The sequence below is a fragment of the Tinamus guttatus genome, unplaced genomic scaffold, assembly GCF_059628265.1.
Source record: "Tinamus guttatus ecotype Peru unplaced genomic scaffold, ASM5962826v1 Tinamus_guttatus_pri_ptg000052l, whole genome shotgun sequence".
NCBI classification, from domain to species: Eukaryota; Metazoa; Chordata; class Aves; order Tinamiformes; family Tinamidae; genus Tinamus; species Tinamus guttatus.
The window spans coordinates 7,214,160-7,235,460 of record NW_028288586.1 but is presented as its reverse complement, the minus strand read 5'-3'; the positions used below and the strand labels follow the sequence as shown (position 1 = coordinate 7,235,460).

The following is a 21,301-nucleotide window of genomic DNA, read 5'->3' as shown; positions in this document are numbered from 1 at the left end:
AGCAAACCCGTTAGTTCATTGGACTCATTGAATGGAAAGTTTTGCCTAACATTCATTGCTATTACTTGGCCTTTTGTAGCTGGAGTCTATTTTTATTAACTTGTTAACAAAAATATACATTAATCTTATTAGAAACTTTTAAATAGATAATGTATTCTCTAAAATTAGAGGTAAGCGGCCAGAAAAGATCTTAGTCTACTTCATATTAAAAATACACTATTTTCTTATAATCCTCCCTACTGTTTGAATTGACAGATGACATAGCATACCTACTTCAAAAATTACTTTGAGCATTTTGAGTAATAAAACATGCGTTTAATTTATTATAACTGTAATCTATAATGTATTATAATTATAATAAATTATAATTTATTATAATTTTTAATTATATAGTAATTATTTAAAATAATTATTAAGTAATTATTTAATGAAATTTAGTTCCAATGTTCTTCCTTTTGGTGCTTGGCCTATTCCTGTATCCTTCTTGTTTTCTTGTTTTTAAAATGAAGTATGCCTGACTGGTATAAGTACTGATTTCTTCCCAAATCATTTTCCAGTCCTAGTTTTTAAAAACTCACAGCTTTATAGAAGTGGCATTTTTATCAGAATTATGGATATTACGCTTTTAAGAATAATTTATATCTTAGTTTTTTTACGTGAAAATCAGTGTTGACAAAAAGCCTCTGTGGAGATGGTTAGTGAGAGGGAGGCCCAAATTTTGGGGACTGTTAAAATGACTGTTTTTCTTGTTTTCCAGCCATATTATGTCTGAATATGTGAGGATGACGGATGCAGAGCGTGATCAGATTGATCAAGATGCTCAGATATTTATGAGGACGTGTGCGGATGCCATTCATCAGCTGAGAACAGAAGGTAAATTGAGAAACTTCTACGTATTTTTTGTTCATTATAGATAAAAGCTAATGTAATACTGAATATTGGATGGTGGTTTAGAACCTGAACTGCTTGTGAGGGAAAAAAAAAAAAAAGCAGTAAAATCTCATTTCTGTTTTGTTTGCACCTGTGTAATGCCATTGACTGGTTAATGCAATGCTTGAGTTATTTTAGTGCTAATGAAAGCCAGCAGGTAGAATTTTCTTTATTTGTTTATATACTAGTCAGTGTGAGCACTGGCACAGAGACGTGAACCAAAGCTCACAAAAATCAATAGTTACCTCCATCTAGTTTGTCAGTCTGTAAGGTATTAAGAGTATAGACTGTCTTCCATATTTGAGATAATCCAATCACTGAATGCAGTAGACTAAATTCTATATCATAACTCTTTAGAGATTTTAATCAAATATGAATATTTTCTTGCATAAGGGTATAGCCCTTAGAAATTTGATCTCTAGCAAAATAAAACAAAAAAAAAGGCAGAACCCAATGGTCATTTCGAGTTTTCTGGCAGGAAAAACTGCGTGTTGTTTGTTTTTGTTTGTTTGTTTTTTTACCCCTCTCCTCTCCCCTGTTCTTTTAATAGAAAAGTTACCAATATATCAAAAGACATCAGCTTTGTTATAAGAAGTGTTAATGACACTGCTCTTCTTGATGTGGTCATTGTTGAACATAGTTTCAGTAAAGTAACAGGTATTTCTGATAACTTGAGGATAAGATGAATCTTTCACAGAACCGCCTTAGGGCTGTTCAAGAGCAAAGATCAAACTTCTGTTTTGCCTTTTCCAACTCAGCTGCTTTATGTCTATGTTTCATTGGTATCTGAAGATGATTTCCAAAGTACAGGAGAAGAAGAAAAATACTTAAACTGGTAGTTCATTTTCGTGAAAATGAAGGCACTTTTTAGGAGGTGAAACTAGGATGTAAAGCGTGTCCATCCTTTTCTTAAAGTTCAATTTACTCTGATGTTGTCTGGAAACACAGGATACCTTTCCTAGAAAGTAAGCCTGCTGTCAGCGTGGGCAAAGTATGCCAAAGATTTTCTCAACTTGGAAATGCCATCTAAACATACTTGCAGTAAAATTCGGAATCGCTGGAAGCAATTCATGCATAGGAGCTTCAGAGCATTAAAATAAGAAACTTTAATGTGTATGAATTAAAAGAATGCTTGACACAGTAGGAACCAAAGCATAGTCCGTAGTCTAAATACTGGAGAACTGAAGGTGTTAGAGCTTCAGCATCTTAGGCAAGCCAAGTCTCTAGTTCTGTTTTGCTGTGCTTACCTTGATGGCACATATTCTTGTTTAGAAATGTAATAGACATAATATGACAATAAACAGTAGGCCTTCAAGAATCAAAAAAAATAAGGATCAGATGACAGCAAGTGGTTTGGGGCTTTAGTATGTTGTAATAATTTGCTGTTTTGCAGATGTGAATATAAGGTATATCTATGTTAAATTGTATAGTGTTAAATAGGCTGCTGAATACAACTTGCATATAGACTGAGAACACGGACTTTTTTGCAGTTGAATGTAAAGCTAAAAGTTTATATCTTTCTTTTGCATTTCAGCACACAAGGGTGTCCAGTCTGCGCAGGTGAAGGAGCACAGAACAGCTGTCTTGAACTTTGTTGAGGATTATTTAAAAAGTACTAAATGGTTTATTTTTCCTGAAATATTGAATGGTTAAAAATGAATGCTTGATTGCTCTTTCCAAGAAAGAAATGCTGATCTGACCTCAGATTTTGATCTATGTTATTTTGAACAGGAGTGTGCAAGCTGTACTCCGAACAAAGAGCCATCCGAGTCAAGCGAGTAATAGACAAGAAGAGACTGTGAGTAGTGTGCCCTCATGTTTTAAACACAACAAAAATGAAACGTTTAACTGTACCTTTAGTTTGTAGGACATTTAGAACAAATTCATGTTTAGAACCTAATGAGGTTCTCTTAGATGGAAAGCCATAGTTGGACATGCTTCCTGCACTGTGAGCAGCTGCATTCCAAAGCTCTGAGATGTTTCTTTTAGTGCTTTGTTCCTTTTATTTTGGCTTACATTCTTTGTTTTTCTTTTATGAATGTGAGAATTTAAGTCAGCATGACAATGGATATTGTTGTATTTTTTGTATATGCTAATAGTTAAACCATCAAATTGGTAAAATGTGGGTTAATGTAGAACTGGAGTTCTACAAAAACATCATAATATTTTCATATGTCCTGTTAATAGTAAACTGTGTAAAATATTCTAGTGTGGAATCTTACTCATTTATAATATGTGTCAATGATGCTGTGCAGAATATCAAGATACCATCTGTTTAGGTATGAGGGATGTTCCTTTTTCTCTCATCTCTCTCTTTAAAACCACCATCTTTCTGATAAAACAAGTGATTAGATTGCAGATAAATGCTACTTGAGACAGTGGGATTTCTTGCTATGTAGAAACCTAGTAAAAATCAAAACTTTTTAATTTAAAGAAAGCAGCTTCTGCTTCCTGTCGTGATGGCTTACATACATTCAAACTGTAAAAAAGTCTAGGAGAAATTGGAGATATGCGCTTGCTGTTTTGTCTGTTTTTGTTTTTTTTTTCTTTTGTCTTGTTTTTGTTTTTTCCTCTTGCCAAGTATCAGAACTAGAGCATTTCAGAGTTTTCTCTTACTGCACACTGTCAGGTGTGAGAGTGACAGTGAGAATGCACAAGTTTGCAAATTGGTAATTTTTTTTAAAACCTCAGAAGTCCCCTCTCAAATATGCGGTATTTGAGTTCTAGCCTTAAGTTCTCTTGCGGGCATTCACTTATGAAAATAAAGAATATTATAACATACGTCAACAGATAAATTCTTGAGTGTGTTTCCAGGAACTGATACTGCTTTATCAGTTTGGTGTTTGACTAGATCAGCTATGCACATTAAAACTAGAGAGATGTATTCAGAAATCCAGATGGGAAGTACATTTTATTTGGAGTGATTCAGCATGATTAAATATAATTGGATTCACTCAAATTTATCCTCCCGGGACATGAATAATAGGACAACCCAAAAACTAATGAACAAAATGCACTCAACCAGTTCCGAAATTTGGTAGAAGTAATTATGAGAGAAAAGCAAGATAAAGCCTTGGTAGTCTTAAAACTCCTGTATCTTTTTAGAAAATAATAATATAGAAACAAAATAGTCTGGTATTTTTAGTGTGCAGGAATACATAACCTTGTCAGTATTTTTCATGGTGAAGCACTTCAAAGGAAGATAGCATGGTTCCTGCCCTTCCATAATTGGCTAATAAATATCAGCTCTTGTTCACTGTGCTCCTCTGCTACTGCTTCCATATGAAATCCCAGTTTCAGTTTTCTCAGAGGGCTAAACCTAGGGGGAAAGAAGTCAATCTGATGTACAGTAAGCAGAGAGCAAAGAGCTATGTCAGAAGTTAAAATATCACTTAACTGAGCAGCAGTAAGGCATGAAAAAATGACCCAGAAGATGAAGTTATTTTATGGAACGTTGGAAGATACTTGTATACCTCTCTCGTATAGATTTAAGAACGAAAATATACGTTAGCTGTGTGGAGCCTGAATGCAATGTAGATGTGATGTAAGGGCCAAATTGCCATTTACATGAAAATACATTTTAAATAAATCATGGAGTGTGAATTCATCTTTCTGATGACTTGTAGAAATGCTGTCTTCTTTCATATGTCTTCAAGTAGTTGATTTGTAATTTCCCTAAGGATTTAAGTAGACACTTATGTGCTAATAAGTATATATTCCATCACTTAAAATGCCTTGCAAACTGTACATTAGCATATTGTGGAAAGTCAGGACAACAAACAGTAAAGGTAAATATATATTTAAAAAGAAACTAAGCCTAGTGCAGATCTTCTTTCCTGACATTTAATCGGCATAAAATATGTACTTGTTAGACAATTCTGAAGGATTTGTAATAAAAATTTGCTCCATTATGCTTCCTTTTATATAGGTATGCATTCAAAGTTCTTCAACTAATTGCATGAGTGTTGTAGTTTTCTTAAGTAATATAACCTGTCTTTATGTATTAACTCACATTACTTTGGCAAAAAGTTATGCCAGTTGCGTTGCATTGGTTCCCAAGAATTAAATGTTCAGAATACAAACATAGTGAGGGTGATTTGTGTGTGCGTGTGATTTTGTAATGGTACCTTGTTGCAGTGTTAATTATGGGAAATTGAAAGTTACGTTTCATTTCCAATGTTAAACTTTTTTTTTACCATTAGAATCCCCATTAGAATTTATGGTTAAAGATGTATGCAATTCTTAAAAAGTGAACATAGCTTTTATTCAGATAAATCTGATGTTTAGTATCTGAGGAATGGACGTTTTACTAGCTTCAGAAGTATTATTTGAACTACACAAATATCCAGATTTATTTTCCTCAGCATTAGTCAAATCTGGGTCTTGAGAGGGAAGGAGATAAGGGGTGAGGGGTGTTTGTTTATTTGCTTGTCTTTTTCTTAGTTTATTTTTGTTTTGTTTTTTTGATAAATTTTCTCAAACCCTAGCACTTATAGATAGCTTTTATAACTTAGAAGGATTCCCTGTTACCTTTTGTCTTTCTTCATCTTTGAATAGTCACCCAGTGATGACTAATGAACTCTATTCTGTTTTCACCTCAACATTTTCTAATTAAGGGTTAGAATTTAGACACAGTAAAATAAGGAAAGGAACACAAAATGCAACACCTTCTGTTAAGCAGCGGGGGAAGATTGCAGATCATAATGAGATTATCTGCTGAGTGTGTTTGGGAGGGGAGGAAGGATGAAGGTGGCACAACAGGTCATTCAGCTTGTTACATTTTTTTTTTCAGTCGTTTGTGTTCGAACTGCAAATTTTCACCAACCTTCAGATGTCTTACTATGAAGCTAGGCTGCTCTAATAGCATAATTGTTAGGCATCTAGATATCTACTGTATAGCTGCTACAGAATTCATCATAGTATCCTGAATCCTGATCCTCTTTTGGTGGTATGATGAAACAGGCTCCACACATCTACTATGTAATCACTGAATATGTTTCCTATATATGGTCAGCTGTGGTTGTTCTCATTTTACAGCAATCCAGTTGTATTAAGCCATGTAAATTATAGGTTCTTGTACTTCTAGGTCCAGACTTGAACCAGAGCAAAGCAACAAGTCCAGCTCCCCTCTTTCTCCCGAGAAGCTTTCACAGAATCCATCATCTTTAGATGATCCTGAGGAAAAGCTGTCTGCTGAGGAAACCAAAGGTAAGAATAACAACTAGTCAGATCTTACTTGTGGCCAGCACTGTCCATTCGTTAGTACTTTCTTCATACTGCAAAGGCTGCTATAAGGCTTCTTCCTGTGCCTTGCAGATTTTTATTTTCTTTTTCCCTGGGTTGACCAGGGTTTTGTGAAGCAGCCAGGAGACTGAGGAAACCAAGTCTTAAACTTCAACATGTTTCAGGGCCATTTGCCAGCCGTCTAAGAGAGGCTTCTGATGTCTTGCTGGATGGCTTCTTCCTCATAAGTTCTGTGCAACCTTTTCACTTCTTTATTATTTTTTTAATATTCCTTAATTGCATGTGTCTGAGAACTTAGGTAGATAGTTCCCAGATTCTTTTCACCGATGGAAAGAAAATGGCAAGTAGCTCAGCTGCTCGTGAGGAACATTTTCTAGCCTTTAAACTTGGATCCTTTACAATAGGATTTGGAATACATAGGTCTTCCTTGTAGAGGAGAGGTTACTGGGTGGCCAGGTTCAATAATTTTGGGAATGTTTTTATCTGGAGCATTAAATCTCCTTGCTGAAAAGACTATCTTGCATCTGGTGTTGCACTAGGCAGGAAGCACCCAGAAGTCCAAAGCAGTGTCTTCTGTCACCTATTGCTTGGAATGGCCCCTTGGTCTGTTCTGGGATGTGTGAACTGCCCTAACTCCTTTGTCACTGCCTTTCTGAGAAATACCAATGTGCAGATAATTCCAGGTTTCATAAATGAAAAGAACTCTTGTTTCTGGGATTCCCATGTTGCTTTTGCTGTCTTGAATTCTGCTGTCTGAAATACAGCGTGATTACAGCATGGAAATGTTTTTTGGATAGAAACAGAAATTTTATTAAATATGATATTACATGAGGATACTATTTTGTCAAGGTAGAAAAATGCATTGAATGGCCATATTATTTTTATCATCAGTTATTTCTTGCCTCATTTTTGTTGAAAGTTTCCTTTCCATAGGAAAGGGAAAAGACCTTTCCCTTAGGCTGTCACAGAGGATGGATTTATATGAAGTGGGTCCTCCATTTCTGGAGGAAAATTACTTCCCAGTGTGCAAACCTTTGATTTTCTGATATGGTTTTGCTTTTCTACTTAACCAGCTCATACTTCTGCAGCCCTGTCAGTGCACTTTTTTTTTCTCCTTAGACTTTACTGTGAGGTAAAGGTTTTGATTATGTGTCACTTCTAGTGCCCACAGCACTTCCATAGCGTGTCTCAGTGATGCAGCACACAGACACAGAGATAAGTTTCACCGTATCATGTTATCAGTATTTTGCAGCTGTGAGCTTGTGCCAGCAAGGAGGCAGCAATCTGGGAGCATCCCTTGGCCCTGTGCTGTCCCCTGGTTGCTGAATGTCTCTAGTGTGTGGGAGCGTGCCCTGCCACCACCAGACTGCAGCTCTGAGATGGGGGCTGTGCCACGGGAGATGGTGTTGGGTTGCCTTGGACACAGTAAAGCAGTACAGCAAATGGATGAAATGTTGTTCATGGCATGTCTGCTTCCACAAGCGATGCTGGTGCAGTGCCCAAGAGGGGATGATGACTAATCTGGGAGAAAACTGAAACCTATATATCAAAATAGTTCATAAATGCATACGATATATGCAGTTCCTCTGTTACGTGTAAGTATTGGTTGCTGCTATTTATAGAAATCACCCTTGTGACTTCACTAGTAGATATTTGTGACTTCAAAGGAAAAAGCTCAGGTTAAATGCTATAATCTTGGGTGTGTATTGTTTTTTCACAAGTAACTTTCAGATTTTTAAGGAATAGTAAAAATGGTTATGTTTAGAAATAAATTATTTCATCCTCAGCCTGTCAGTGGTTTAGAAATCTGTCTCCAGCGTGCCCGGGTCCCTTGCGTAAATCTCAGCTGCAAAGCTAATTCTTCCGAGAGTAGCTTGGGCTCCTGTCTTTGGTTTGAGCATCATGAGAAATAGCCAAATGCTTTACCTGGGGTGCTGAAGTACAACCTGTGCTTTTTGTTTGTTGGTTTGTTGCAGGAGGGACAGAAACCAAAGCGGAATGTGATTACTTTTGCTTTGAGATAAAACAAAACTCCTGTTTACCTCAGAATTACACCGAACATGCCTCACTGAAGGAAGATATAAACTAAGTGGCCAGTTTCTAATACATAAATAAATACTGGCAACATATGAAAATAATCTCCAGAGTGTAAGCAACAAGCAGCGTTTGAACCAGTCACTAGCTTAGCAGTTGTCTCGTTTCAGCCCAGCAAAAGGTGCAGATGGAGAGTTGCTTTACACCTCGCCCCTGCATTAACTAGTCTTGTTTCTGCAAAGGAAATGGAGTTAACCGGTTTTCCTTGGTCTGGCGCTTGCCGGGTGAGCTGCAGAGGAGCTTTAGTGTGAGCTCCAGGAGGGCTGCAGAGAGGCTTCCCCGGAGCTGAAGGTGCCGCAGCGACCAGGGAGCTCTGGGGAGATCCGTGTGTCTCGCTCCCCTCTTCATCATAAGTGCCCTGACTTATTAGCAACCACATTGGATACAGGTGCTCTTTCCTAATGGTGCTGCCAGGCCCGGAAAGTAATTGGTTCCTTTGGGATAAGAAGGAATATATATTGCTTCTTTGCCCTGTAAACTAGTTATCGTCTCTTCTCCGAATCAAGTAAATAATTCATTATAATTTTTGTGCAGCATAAATCCATGATTACCTGAAAAAAGCAGTTTTGTGTCTCTGTGAAACAGATTTGAAATACTGATGATGCCCCATAAAAAACAATAACCTTTCCAAACGATCTTTTTTTAAAAAAAGAAAAGCTTTTATTTATTGATGATTTGTAAGAAATAAAAGATCTATTCTTATGAAAGTATAAAAAGTTTTTTGTTTTTTTTAAATAAAGGATATATTCCTTATTAGTTAGACTCTATACTTCCTTTGTAACACTGTCCCTGTTTCTACATCCTGATTCAGTTGTTGGGATGCAAAATATGCAATTTTAGAGTGAAATAACAATATTCTTTTGTGATACTTACTTTTCAGGCACTTTCACTAACAGATACTGATTATTAAGGGGAAAATTTTCCCCTATATTACTTTTCATATAAGCAGCAGTTGTTTTTAGGGGCTTTCCAAGAAGTCAGTATCTGAATGATAGGGCTGCTTGTATAATTGAAAGAATTCAGGTATGAAAGGTTGCAACAAAGCAAATAGAAATACATGAAGTACCTGCCTATAATAACTAGCAAGTTTGAAATCTCTTAAAATAAAAACTAAATCTTTTTATATTTAACTTCTAACTTGTCCAATATTTCCGTTCTGGGGCGGTGCAAATCTGTATTCTGGGTTTTGTAAAAATGCTGCAGCCAGTGGGGGAAGGGAAGAGGCCGTCCCAAGATTTGTCACATCTTTAGAATTTCAAAGGCCGATGCTAAAATAGCTTTAGTAATAGGAGGTTCCTATAGGATAGTTTCTTTTCTCTCCCATTTTAACATTTTTCTATAATCGGAAGTATATAATTAATCCTAAAAATAAAGCTTCCAGAGGGAATATCCTAGAAATAGCCTTTCAAGATGTTTTGTGTCCCACTCCTGCTAAGATTTCTGCAGATGATTAGCTTTAATCAAAGGAGAAGTGCTACTGCAATCAGTGCAGCAGGCAGGATGTGCAGGTGCTGGGCTTGGGATTTGCACTGTGCCAGGCAGCTTGGACAGTGCAAGGAAGTGGAATTTGGCCTGGAAACTTTGCCCAAAATTTCTCTGAGATCTTCTTTTCCATGTTGAGGAATGAGGAGCTGATGGTTCTGTCAAATCTCAAGGGAAGGAGTAGTTTGTATATAGGCTATCGTTTTGAAAATTGTGTGTTGTCTTCTATTAAAATTCAAGTATTTCAGAGTTTTGCAGCCAAAGGAGTCTTAGTGCTTCCTGCGTTGTTTTATATGCCTCGCCAGCACTATTGCGGTGCAGCTCGTCAGGGTTCAGAGAATTGAATACCTGTGTAGACCTCTGTCCTAGCCAGAAGTTTAGCCTTATTGAGGTAATGGTAAGATGGAGATACAGGATGAATCTCAGTTAATGAGAGAGGAAATTAATAATTTCATCGGGGTTATGAAATGAATAGAAAATGCTTTGCACTTTGCTGCATTGTCTGAAGTTTCTGGTGGTTCTTTTACAGACAGGAATTTGCCTGATGCCCATAGTAACCTTGGATTATGGGGCGATGGCAAAGGTGAAGATGAGCTTTCACCTGAAGAGATACAAATGGTAAGTGTGCTTTTTCCATCTGTTGTCCACTTTATTATATCTTCTACTCTATCCATATGCGTTAAAGAAAGGTAAATTCACCCACATTCTCTTTCAACTTTCATTCTGTTCAGAGTGACTCGAGAACAAGGTATTTACCTTTTGTGTGCGGCTTCCTTGTTCTTCTGCAAACAGCTAGTGTTTAAAATTGCTACATTAGCTATTGGAAGGAATAGCTGCAGACTTTCCTTCACATCAGTATCTCATGAATGCTACCTTCTGTATATCCCCACTCTTGAGTATTCCTTAATCTAGTTCTGCCTGTAACTGAACTGTTATATTAGATTTCTGAAATACAAATGATTGATGCCATCCGATCTGTTATTTTTGATATTTCTAAAATATATCTATTCTGTACGTGGTCCAAAGTTCTTCGGAAGCCTCTCTGTGTTAACACTTACTGTGTTGTTTTATATAAAGAAATAACTGATTTATAATTGGATATTATTGAATGGAAAGTCTCCAAGATGGTGAGATCTACAAAGGCAAAGCGGTGCCTCAGTGTGAGTGTTTGAAGCTTCCTTGGCAGTGACGAGCGCAGTTCCCAAATGGAGTGTGTGTCACTCTTCCAGTCAGGGATGAGTAAGTTGTGTGCAATTATGTACAGCTTGTCAAAGAGAAAAGATGCTTCAGATGCTGCTCTAGGCACAAGCACTTTGTTTCTCAATGTCAGCCTGAATCAAAAGGCTTTCTTGTCCTTGCCTTATTCATTATTTCTTTCTCTCTGCGTTGTTTGGGCACAATATTATTAACCCCTTTATCACAAGCTTCCAGGGGATCAGGAGGAAACAAGTATCCGAGGTGACAGCTCTGTAAGGCTTTACTAATAATTCACTACGAAATGAGACAGGCTGCTTTTTGTAGGCCTCCCTCGTGCTCTAGTGAGTTTTAAAACTGTTATATCTCTTGCCATGGCATGTTGGGAGTGCAGATACTGCTTTTTTATGGAATCCTTTTGTATTTTCTAGAATAAGCCTCCAGATATCTCACAGCTTAACTGAATTGTCTTAGTCTGTGAGGTTTGGCTTTAATCTCCTGTTAGCCAGAGTGAAGGAAGATAAGCATCTGCAGATGGAGATTTTACTCGCAAAAGATTTGAAGATTAAGTTCTGGATTAAGTTCTCTCTATTGACTTGTGAGGGGGAGTGGTTCTATTCTAAGAAATCGAGGGTTAAAAAAAAAAAAAAAGGATTCATAGTCTGTTCCTTTTAAAGAGTTCGAGGTTCCTAAATATCCAGTCCTGAATCAATTATTGTCTGGCATTCTGCCAGTTACTCCTGAGGTAGAACCATTTTTAGAAAATCCGTTATTGTTTTTTACCCTTTCAAAGTTATCTATGGTATGGTGCTTTTGTTTGTTTTTTTGTGTTGGTAGCTCTCCACTTCCTGCAAAAAGTGATACAAAAGCAACACTGATGCTCCAAGTTACAATAACAAGTGTGTTTTACTCCTTGTTTACATGGTTCTGCCTATAGTTTGCAAGAAAATATATTGTATATGACACTGCCCTGGTGTCACTGCTGATGACCTGTCTTTGACACTTTTAACCTCAGCTTTAAATTTACCTGCCTCTTCAATGGAAAAAACACAGATGGGAAAGAAAAGCAACAGATTAAAATGTTAGTGGAAAAAACTTTGCAGTCATATATATTTATATATATATATATATATATATATATATATAAAATATATAAATATGCTGAAAGACTCTTACTGGTCTTGTGGAGTATTTTGCTCCTCAGATTACCACATGATATGCTTTCTGGTTATATACTCTTTAGAACTTGGATGTCAAAAGCAAGACTGGGGAAGTAGAACTGGAGAAGCTGCTGCTTGAACTGTCCTCGCAGACAGCTGGTCTGACCTGGGTGGCTGATTTCCCTGCAATCCTGGGAGCTGAAGCTTCCTGTGGCCCTGATCTTAGCCCGGGCTCCTCTCTGCTGCTTCACCCGCTGCGGGCTGACCCCGGTGCTCGTGCCCACCAGGAACAAGGGCTGTCTGCATCTCTGCTGCTCACCCAGAGCGCGAGCCTGGGCTCCTGGCTCTGCTGGGAGGAAATACAGCCTCTTTCTGCCTCTACTAAATATTATCCCCACACTGCACCTTGAGAGGAGACTACTGAAGTAAGAGAGTCGCCACTCGTGGCAGTAATAGTATAGGTGATTTTTTTCTCTCCTCCCTGTGTGATTGTCAAGTAGAAAATGAGCTGATTGTGCCTAGTTAATACTCCTTGATGGAGGCAATTTTGAGGGGGTGACTTTTTCAGAATTGAACTGGATACCTTATATTGGAGTTGCCAAGCTGTAAACAGAGAGTTTACAGGTTTCTGTAATGTACAGCAACACATTGTTTGCTGCAGTTTTACATTTGAAGTCTTTGCCACTAACGTATTGATGTTTACAGCTTAGCAAACTATTCTCTTCTGTGGACCTAAAGTGACTTCTGTCTCAGTTTATGAATATTACTATTAGGTAATTTACAGAGCCTTAAAGATATGTGTTATAGTGAAGCTGCTCCCTTTCAGTGCTTTGGCCTTTCTGGGTAATGTTGGATATTGTGCAATGTCCATTCCTGTCAGACTCTGAAAAGAATGACAAGTCACATAACTCGTATGTAAATCTGGGTCCGAGATGTAAGCAGGTATAAATATTGGTGTAAATGGGAAAAATCCAAGTATGCGCCTTGCTTTTTTCATTGCCTTGGGACACTCCCAAATGAAATCATACCAACCTGGCAGCACTCACTGGCTTTATTGTGCCCTTAGGGCAGAGTCCAGGGGGTTCTTTGCAAACCCTTAGGAACCAGCCCGGTTTTAGATAACCGATTCCCTAATTATTTCCCCTCTGCGTTATGTTTGCTGCTACAGACAACTGAATTTTGACTTTCTAAGTGTTTGATTTGTGAAGAGCGGATTTAACTGCATTTAAGTTACTCAATAAAATCCAGGAACACTCAGAAGGAAGAAGATAGGTTACAGCCCAGAAACGGCTGTATCGGTTTTAAATTGGAATGTGTTGTGGCAAATTGTCCTTACGGTTCTCAGTGATGGTTTCATGGTCCTTCCTGCGGGTAAAATAATGAATTAAAGCCCTATCATATGGCTGCAACGGCAATTTAACTCGTTATTTCACCCACAGGAGAGATCGTTACATGATTCAAAATGGTTGCAGGCTATTGTATGATTTGCACAATAAATTTCAGTTTATAACCCTTCGTACAGGTATATTAATGTTTTTATAGTTATTGTGAGCAGATGTGTTACGGTCAGATTGAGTGGAAAAGAAAATAGTTTCTGCTGTTTGAGTTGTGAAAATGTCTCATTTTTCCTGTCTCTTTCTGTCTTACTTTTTGTCTTAACCAAAATCAGATACATTTAATGATTCATCTCGTGGGATAACGAAAAATACTCTGATTATTTCATCTAGTTGTTAGATTCTGAAAAAAGTCTATATAATTTGTCACTCTGTGCCATACTTTGGTAACAGAATATTTTACTTTCAGAAAAAGCAGTTACTTTAATAAGTCATAAACTGTTGAGCTGTATTGATTGCTATAGTCTGTTTTATGTTCCTCTTGTGTAAATTCTTGTGTGACACGTTGATGTACAATGTGTCCCGCGTTTTACCCTTTTGTTCAGTTGACTGTTTCATCATATCTTGCTGCTGCTTGAGACCAGTAATTCATCAGTCCTGCTTTCAAATTGCAGAGTGTATCTAGCAGCGTTCAAAAAGAATTCCATGCCGATAGAGGGTTTTAAATATCACAGGGACTTTTATAATAATACTTCTCAAGTGGATGTGTGCTATTTGTAAGGGATTAAAAGCACCCACTGTTTCCTTATTGAAAATTTGCCTTCTAAATTGCCTATCGTCTTGGGTTTTGCTAAGACGGCTTAAAGCATGGAGCTGCTGGTGCGGAGTGTTTGTGCGGAAACGGTTACCCCTACAGCCGGGCGGGGGAGGCTGGCGGCGCGCGCGTCCCGCCCGGCTAACGGCCCCTCCCTAACGGCCCCTCCTAACGGCCCTCCCGTCCCGCGGAGCCGCGCGGCTCCTCAGGGCTCTCTCCCTTGCCTCTGCCCTGCGGCGACTCCCCCCACATCACAGGCTTCCAGTGCGAAGCTCAAGGGTTGCGATGGTAACACCCACTTAACTCCCTGCTTTTTTGAAGTAAATGTCAGTGTGTTCAGTGATGAAATTTTAACGAACGCTCTGCCCAGCACTGTGGAAGTGGTAGCGCCCTGCGAGCGCTGCCCTGCTGTTAAAGCAGAAACGTTAACTCTTTAGGCAGGAACGAGGGGCACGGGGCAGCCGCGCAGGGCATCTCCTTCAGCCCAGGGCCAGCCTTGCCCTCTGCTCTGGGGCCGGGGAACCTCTGCTGCAAAAAGACGCTTATATTTTAAAAGAAATTAAAAATATTTTTATTACTATAATAAAATGAGTATGCCAGAAACTATGGCATACCCTAAGCCTTTTCCTAAGAGATTAACTGTTACCTTCTTTAATTAAAAAAAAAAAAAAAAAAAGGGGAGTCCCTTCCCATTCACTTGTGCCAGATTAAGCCCACAGATTTGTATTTGTTAACGTGGCAAGGCTCCCCTGAGCCTGGCATGGCTTCAGCCCATGGGAGCTCCAGCTTCTTAATCTAGCAGAAAATCCAGGAGGAAACTGGGCAGGTGCCCAGTGAAGGGGCTGAGCTGCCATACCGTGGAACAGGATGAGCAGCAGCACCTGCTTAGGGGAGGAGGGGAGCAGCACGGATCGCTCCATGGCTCCATGCTCTCCTTTTTCGAAAGGCTGCACCCCAGTGCAGCGCCACGAGTTACTGACTGCTGTAGAGGGGAGGAGAGTACTCCTGTACTGTGCAATACGCTGTGAGGGTCTGAATGCAACTCGTACTAGAGCCGCTAATGTCCATGTTGTATCTTAATGAACTGCCTTGTTTAAACCAGATGGAAATGCCAAGTTCTTCGTTTTCAGTAACACTGCTTTTGTGGCAATTGTCCCTCTGCCTCTCAGCAATGCAGCGTGACCCTCTCTCTGACCCAACAAATTCCCTGTGATTCAGGCATTTCCCACATCCTCCCTCCTTTTTTGTGCACAAGATGACAGATGTTCCCAGATGCTGACCTGCCGTCTCCTCAGGGAAGTGCCGCCCTTTCTCCCAGCTTTTGGAAGGCTTTGGGAAGCCTGGGATGAGCTGCCAGGCACCACGCGGGACCTTGCGGGGTCCCTAAGGGCAGCGCCGCGTTTTCCCTGCTCGTGGAACTGCCACTCGAGGGATGAAGCTCACGTCCCAGAGTGCCTGGCAGGCTCCTTCCCAACAGCTCGCTCAGCAGACGGGGCTGGCTCTGCACCTCCGCGGTGCTCTTGCCGGTGCCCAACTGCTGCGTCTCTTGCTCGGGATTTAGAAATGCAGTTTGTCAGAGATGTGTCGCTGTCAGCTCGCACAGACTCCCAAAATCCCGTCCGAGTGTTTCATAACTCCTTGTTTGAAACTCATTTGTGATTCCTCTCTGGGCTGTGTTTTGGCTGTGCAGATTCTGCTTCAGCAAATTGTGTCATTGTACTTGTCACCAGCTACCTTGTTCTTTAATGAGCTCCACGTGCTCTGGCACTGACGTGCAGCCAGAAAATCAAAGCTTATTTTCATTTACGTGTGTGCTTCTGTTTGCCTTCTTCTCAAGCTTACTTATTTGAAGAATGTAGTGCTTAAATGTTGAATTTAAGCACTTGAAATGTTGAAGAATACAGATTTAAATGCTTCATTGTTACTCACAAGCCTTAAATGAAAAGGTGAGATAGAAAAAGCCTGTGCATCTATAGGGTATGAAGTACTAGATATTAAAATATTTCATGTTATAGTAAAATGTTGAACTGCTCTCACCTGCAGTGCACAACTAATGCAAATGCCTGTGCAGAGATCACAGGAGCAGAGTAGACCCACTGTGAACATTCCCCACTATAAATAAAAGGGGAGAAGGCCCTGATTTCCTCTAGTATATTTTTTCTTTAGTGCAAAGGAACTTGAATAAAATTTCTTATTTTGGTACTGGGTTCACTAACTGGAGAATATCAACTGTTGTAATGATTGGTTACAAACTAGCAGATTCCTATCCTTCTTTTAGGCTAAGATTAGGAACTCCTGAAGATCTCTTTGGTTGTGACAAACTGTAAATATTTCATAGTGAAAGGTGAGGGAGGTGGTGGCTTAGGGGGAGCGGGGAAGGGGGGTTGAAGAAAGTCTGTGGATCCCCAGAGCATGAGCTGCACTGCGACCTCGCATGGGTTCCTTTTTTGTTTCCTCTTCCAGTTTGAACAGGAGAACCAGAGACTCGTTGGCGAAATGAATAACCTCTTTGATGAAGTCAGGTACAGCTTCCTCTCCTTTGACACACCGCTGTTCTGGCAGCCGGCGCCGCTCCTTTCCCGCGTGCGGCGGGTGCCACAGGTGCACTCTAGGGAGTAGTACTGGTTATGTTTGAAATAAAGGCTCACGTTCTCACCTACGTTTTAACAGCTAAAGCTTTTCAGGCATAGCAAGTTGTCTATTCCATGCATGGAAAACAGCAGGAGAGGTGCAGTTCCCAACCCCCCTGGAGCTGCTGGCCTTTTGGCCGGGATGGTGGTGCCTTTTGCCCTTCTCCTGCTAAACCACTTAACTGGCTCAAAGTAGAACCCTCTCAGGTTATCACTGTTTGGTAAGATAAATTTCATACTTAAAAGTAACATATAAAAAGGATAGGTAAAAATTAACTACTTGGGGTCCACTGTGTCTTCTCCCAGTAGTGAACCTTTAAAGCCATAATCACTCATTATAGCTACGTAATAAACTGCTACCAAACTAACCAGGCCTTTTGAATAGCCTCATGTCAGTGGGTTTGAGAATGTGAATAGAAGCAGCAGAAAATGTTTGCACTAATTTCTGAGATAACTATTTCTGTTCTTTATCAAGACAAATTGAAGGAAAAGTGGTAGAAATCTCCAGATTACAAGAGATATTCACTGAAAAAGTCTTGCAACAGGTTAGTATACTTTAATATTACAGTAGCAAATATATCTTGCGGATTTTTTTCTCTGGGGTGTTTTGGTCTTGGTTGCAGGTAAAATACAAGATTAATGAATCTCTAATGCAAGCATGAAGGGAACAGGGATTTTTTTTTTTTTTTTTTTTTTTTTTTTTTACAAAAGCAAAGTCATGCTGGTATTTACTATTTTCACTTACATTCTTATTAATATATATTCCCAGTGGGAATGAAAAATGCAACTTTTTTTTCTTGCTTAACAGGAAACTGAGATTGACAATATCCATCAGTTAGTAGTGGGTGCAACCGAGAATATCAAAGAAGGCAACGAAGACATACGAGAGGTACCGTTTCCAGCTGTGTCCCCTCCGGGTTCCCCAGGGCACAGTGCTGGCGCACGGTCACACTGTAGGCACCTGGGTCCTCCCCCTCTTGCCCTTTTGGAAGCTTCATGTCACTGATTTTCTTCCAGTCCTCAGGCATCCCCCCCCGCCCTTCTCCATGACCTTCCCAAGATGATAGAGAGTGGCCTAGGGGTAAGAGCCACCAGCTCCTGCAGCATTTGTGGCTGCCTCTCGTGGGGTCCATGGGTGTCAGGTTGGCCTAAATGAGCTCTAGCCTGGTCCTCCTCAACCAAGGCAAGTCTTCCTTTCTCTAGACTTCTTTGTCTCCAGGGCCTGGAATTCCTGAGGGCTGCTCTTAGCAGTAAAGATGGAAGCAAGGAAGGCATTCAGTATCTCTACCTCCTCTATAACTCTCATCACCCTCCCCAGTCAGGGGCAGACCCACATTTTCCCTACTCTTCCTTTTGCTATTTATATATTTGAAGAAGCCCTTCTTGTTGTCCTTGACATCCGTGGCAGATTTAATTCCAGATAGGCCACAGCCTTCGTCACGGCATCTCTGCGGCCCCAGACAGCACTCCCGTATTCCTCCTGTGGGGCCTGTCCCCCTTTCCACATTCTCTCTCCTCCCTTGGCCACACGGGTCTCCTGCCCGCCCTGCCCGACTTCTTCCTCGCAGGGTTGTGTCAATCCTGGCCTTGGAGGAGGGCTGCTCCCTTGGACCCCCTTCCTTCCAGGGCCCCATCCTGTGTAGGACGTCCTAGGGCCCCATCCCATGGCATTCCTCCCAGTCAGTCACTGAAGAGGCTGGGCGCGAGTCTACTCATGGACCTGCTTCCTCCCTGCAGGAGCCTGAACTCCACCACTTCATGGGCAGAGATTCAGGGACCTGTGCTCACACTGTGGTGCTAATTTCCTTTTTTCCTCCAGTTTCAGATTTGTAGGTAGAACTATGTTTCCTCAAGCACCCCGAGGAAACAATTGAGGAAGGTGCTAAATACAAAACCATTCATTCATATTAGTGCTTGCATTACGTGAAAAAAAATCTATTACACGAATAAATCTGAAGAAAGAGTAAAATAGGTCCCCTAGTGTTTGCAAGTGTCCATTTTGGGGAGAAGATGCCTAGAAAAATATTTGCTAGAATTGCTGCTTGCTCTACTTGCTTTGAGGCCTAAACACCTGATCAGCATTGCTACCCCAACCTCCAGAAAGCCCTGGTGGGGTTTCTTAGGTGGGAGATGTTTATTAGAATGATGGAGAATTGGCTTCTGATGACACAAATTCAATTTTGGAACTTAAAAAAAATAGCTTTAAAATAAATGTGTAGATTTTTGTCATAGTTCTGTATGTTTTAGATATAGTGTCATTGTCTACGACTTTATTTATTTATTTATGTATTTATTTAATGACTGGTTTTCAAAGAAACTTTAGGGGGGTAAATCCCAAGCACTGTAGTCAGCCTGAATTTGATCTATCGGAAATAAATGGTAGGTTTTGCCTCTGCCCATCTCATAGGGAAGGCTGCAGCCACTACCCGTCTTCGAGGGTTGTCGTTGTTGAAATATTTGTTGAATCTTTACTGGAAATGGTAACAGAGATTCCCTTTCTCCTCACAGGCAATCAAAAACAATGCTGGCTTTAGAGTATGGATCCTCTTCTTTCTTGTGATGTGTTCCTTTTCCCTGCTTTTCCTGGACTGGTACGATAACTAATTAAAAACATTATCTGCAAGCTTTGTTTTAAGAACTCTAGACATTTTTTTCTGTGGAGTGGGATAGTCCTACCTGCATATTCTATGCATCATTTTTCATACTGCTATGATGGAAGTATTTTACAACAAATAAGTATGTGTGTATTAGTGCAGAGGGAGCTGATTACACTTGATAAAGGGACTTGAAATGTTAATCCAAACTTAATACTGCAAAGAACTAAAAATGTTTGAATCAGCTGTTAAGAGAGCTGTGAGCAGTAGCAGAGATAGCAAAAGGAAAAAAAAATATTGCTGTTCACCCCAGTTGTTGATATTTAAAGTCCCCCTCCCCGTGTGCAGATCAGATCAAGTGAAAATTGTTATTGTGCAAAAGCAGCTAAGTTGTTGCAAGCATTTAATCATATTGTCCCTGTACGCCGTGAACATTTTGCATGTGTGACCTCCACTTCTGGTCTTCAAAAACTAGCTTAGTCAGAGATCAAAAAGGTTGTTGATTTCAAAACCAAACCAAACCACCCACTGAAACACTTTACTTTGAGGTGCAAAGAAAATAATACAAAAAAAAAGTGTAAATAAAACAAGTTCTGAGATGTTGGAACAAAGCCAAAGAACAGACAATATTAAGCCACACTCTTCAAAGTACTAAAATGGTGAGTAACATGTTCAATGCCAAAAAGCTCAAGCCAGCTGTAGATAAGAATGAAGCTGCTGCCTGTGGGAGGCAGAGGAGAAGCTGCTGCTCCCTTCAAGCCTGGGAAGCGGCGAGATGTCTCACTAGATAGTAAAGCTTTACGCTTTGTAACGTTTACTGCTATAATGAGAGAAAAGTTGTCTGATTGTCTCTCATCTGTATTAATTTGAATTACTTTGTTATATAAAGTTGTTTTTATTGCCTTAAGTTTGAGAGGAGATACATTATGAATTGCTTCTATGTATGATAATCTTTCTACCTTGTAAAATCCAAATGGCCTCTGTAAATATGTTGATATGAACCATTTGTTTGGCTCTCTTCAGAAATGTATCATTATATGATATGCCACAAGCAGTATCATCCTTATTCTTTATTCTGTACAGAGTGAAAATGTCAAAAGTTACATGTGAATTAATTACATTCAAGAATGTATTTGCCTACTAGAAAATGCAAACAGGGTGTTTTGAACATTTTTAACATAACCTCGAAATTTTAAATGCAAAGAACAATTTGGCACATAATTTATTGCTTTTTATGCATTCCACTTAAAATGACATAATAAAAGCCTTTTACCAATATTACTGTGTAATGCACATTTCATATCGAACCTAGAGAATTAAAGAATAATGGTTATTTTTATTTGTATTGGTAAGAAAAGTTGTTAACAGCACAAGTCTACTGGAGAAGAATAAAAGTGGAAACGTGACCATGTTTTTCTATTCTCTATGCTGCGAAAGAACCCAGAGTCTTGGGTTTTCCTTTCATTTTTGAATAGTTTCTACATAAACCAATGGAACTTTTGACATGTCCACCACACCCAGCCCATTCAAGTAATAAGAACAAAAACAGAGAAGGGAGCTGATTACCTGAAGTGTTTCAGGCGCTCATTTCAACTTAAACATTAATGGGATGATTTCTGTTGTAATATATGTATTTGAGATTTATAATAAAAATGAAAACATGGTTTCATACTAAGAAGAGATGAGAAATTTGTCATTACAATGGAGCTTCAACGTGGATCCACAAGACTATGCCCATCTACATCCTCTCCCCTCCCAAGCCCTACGTGGACAGTTACACTTCTTTACTTCTTCACTCACTTTTCACATGTAGCCTCAACCCAGC

General features: G+C 39.6%; 1 protein-coding gene across 1 annotated transcript in view; it reads left to right on the top strand.

The window, feature by feature from the left end:
- Nucleotides 1–19,581, top strand: part of STX18 (syntaxin 18) — a 58,800-nt gene extending 39,219 nt beyond the window's left edge. The window contains exons 3-11 of the mRNA XM_088539992.1: nt 758–873; nt 2,465–2,542; nt 2,662–2,728; nt 6,017–6,138; nt 10,280–10,368; nt 16,716–16,774; nt 17,358–17,427; nt 17,691–17,771; nt 19,391–19,581. Of these exons, the coding sequence (XP_088396118.1) occupies nt 758–873; nt 2,465–2,542; nt 2,662–2,728; nt 6,017–6,138; nt 10,280–10,368; nt 16,716–16,774; nt 17,358–17,427; nt 17,691–17,771; nt 19,391–19,486 (778 nt within the window). The 3' untranslated portion in view covers nt 19,487–19,581. The remainder of the gene's footprint in view (nt 1–757; nt 874–2,464; nt 2,543–2,661; nt 2,729–6,016; nt 6,139–10,279; nt 10,369–16,715; nt 16,775–17,357; nt 17,428–17,690; nt 17,772–19,390) is intronic.
- The last annotated feature ends 1,720 nt before the right edge of the window (nt 19,582–21,301 follow it).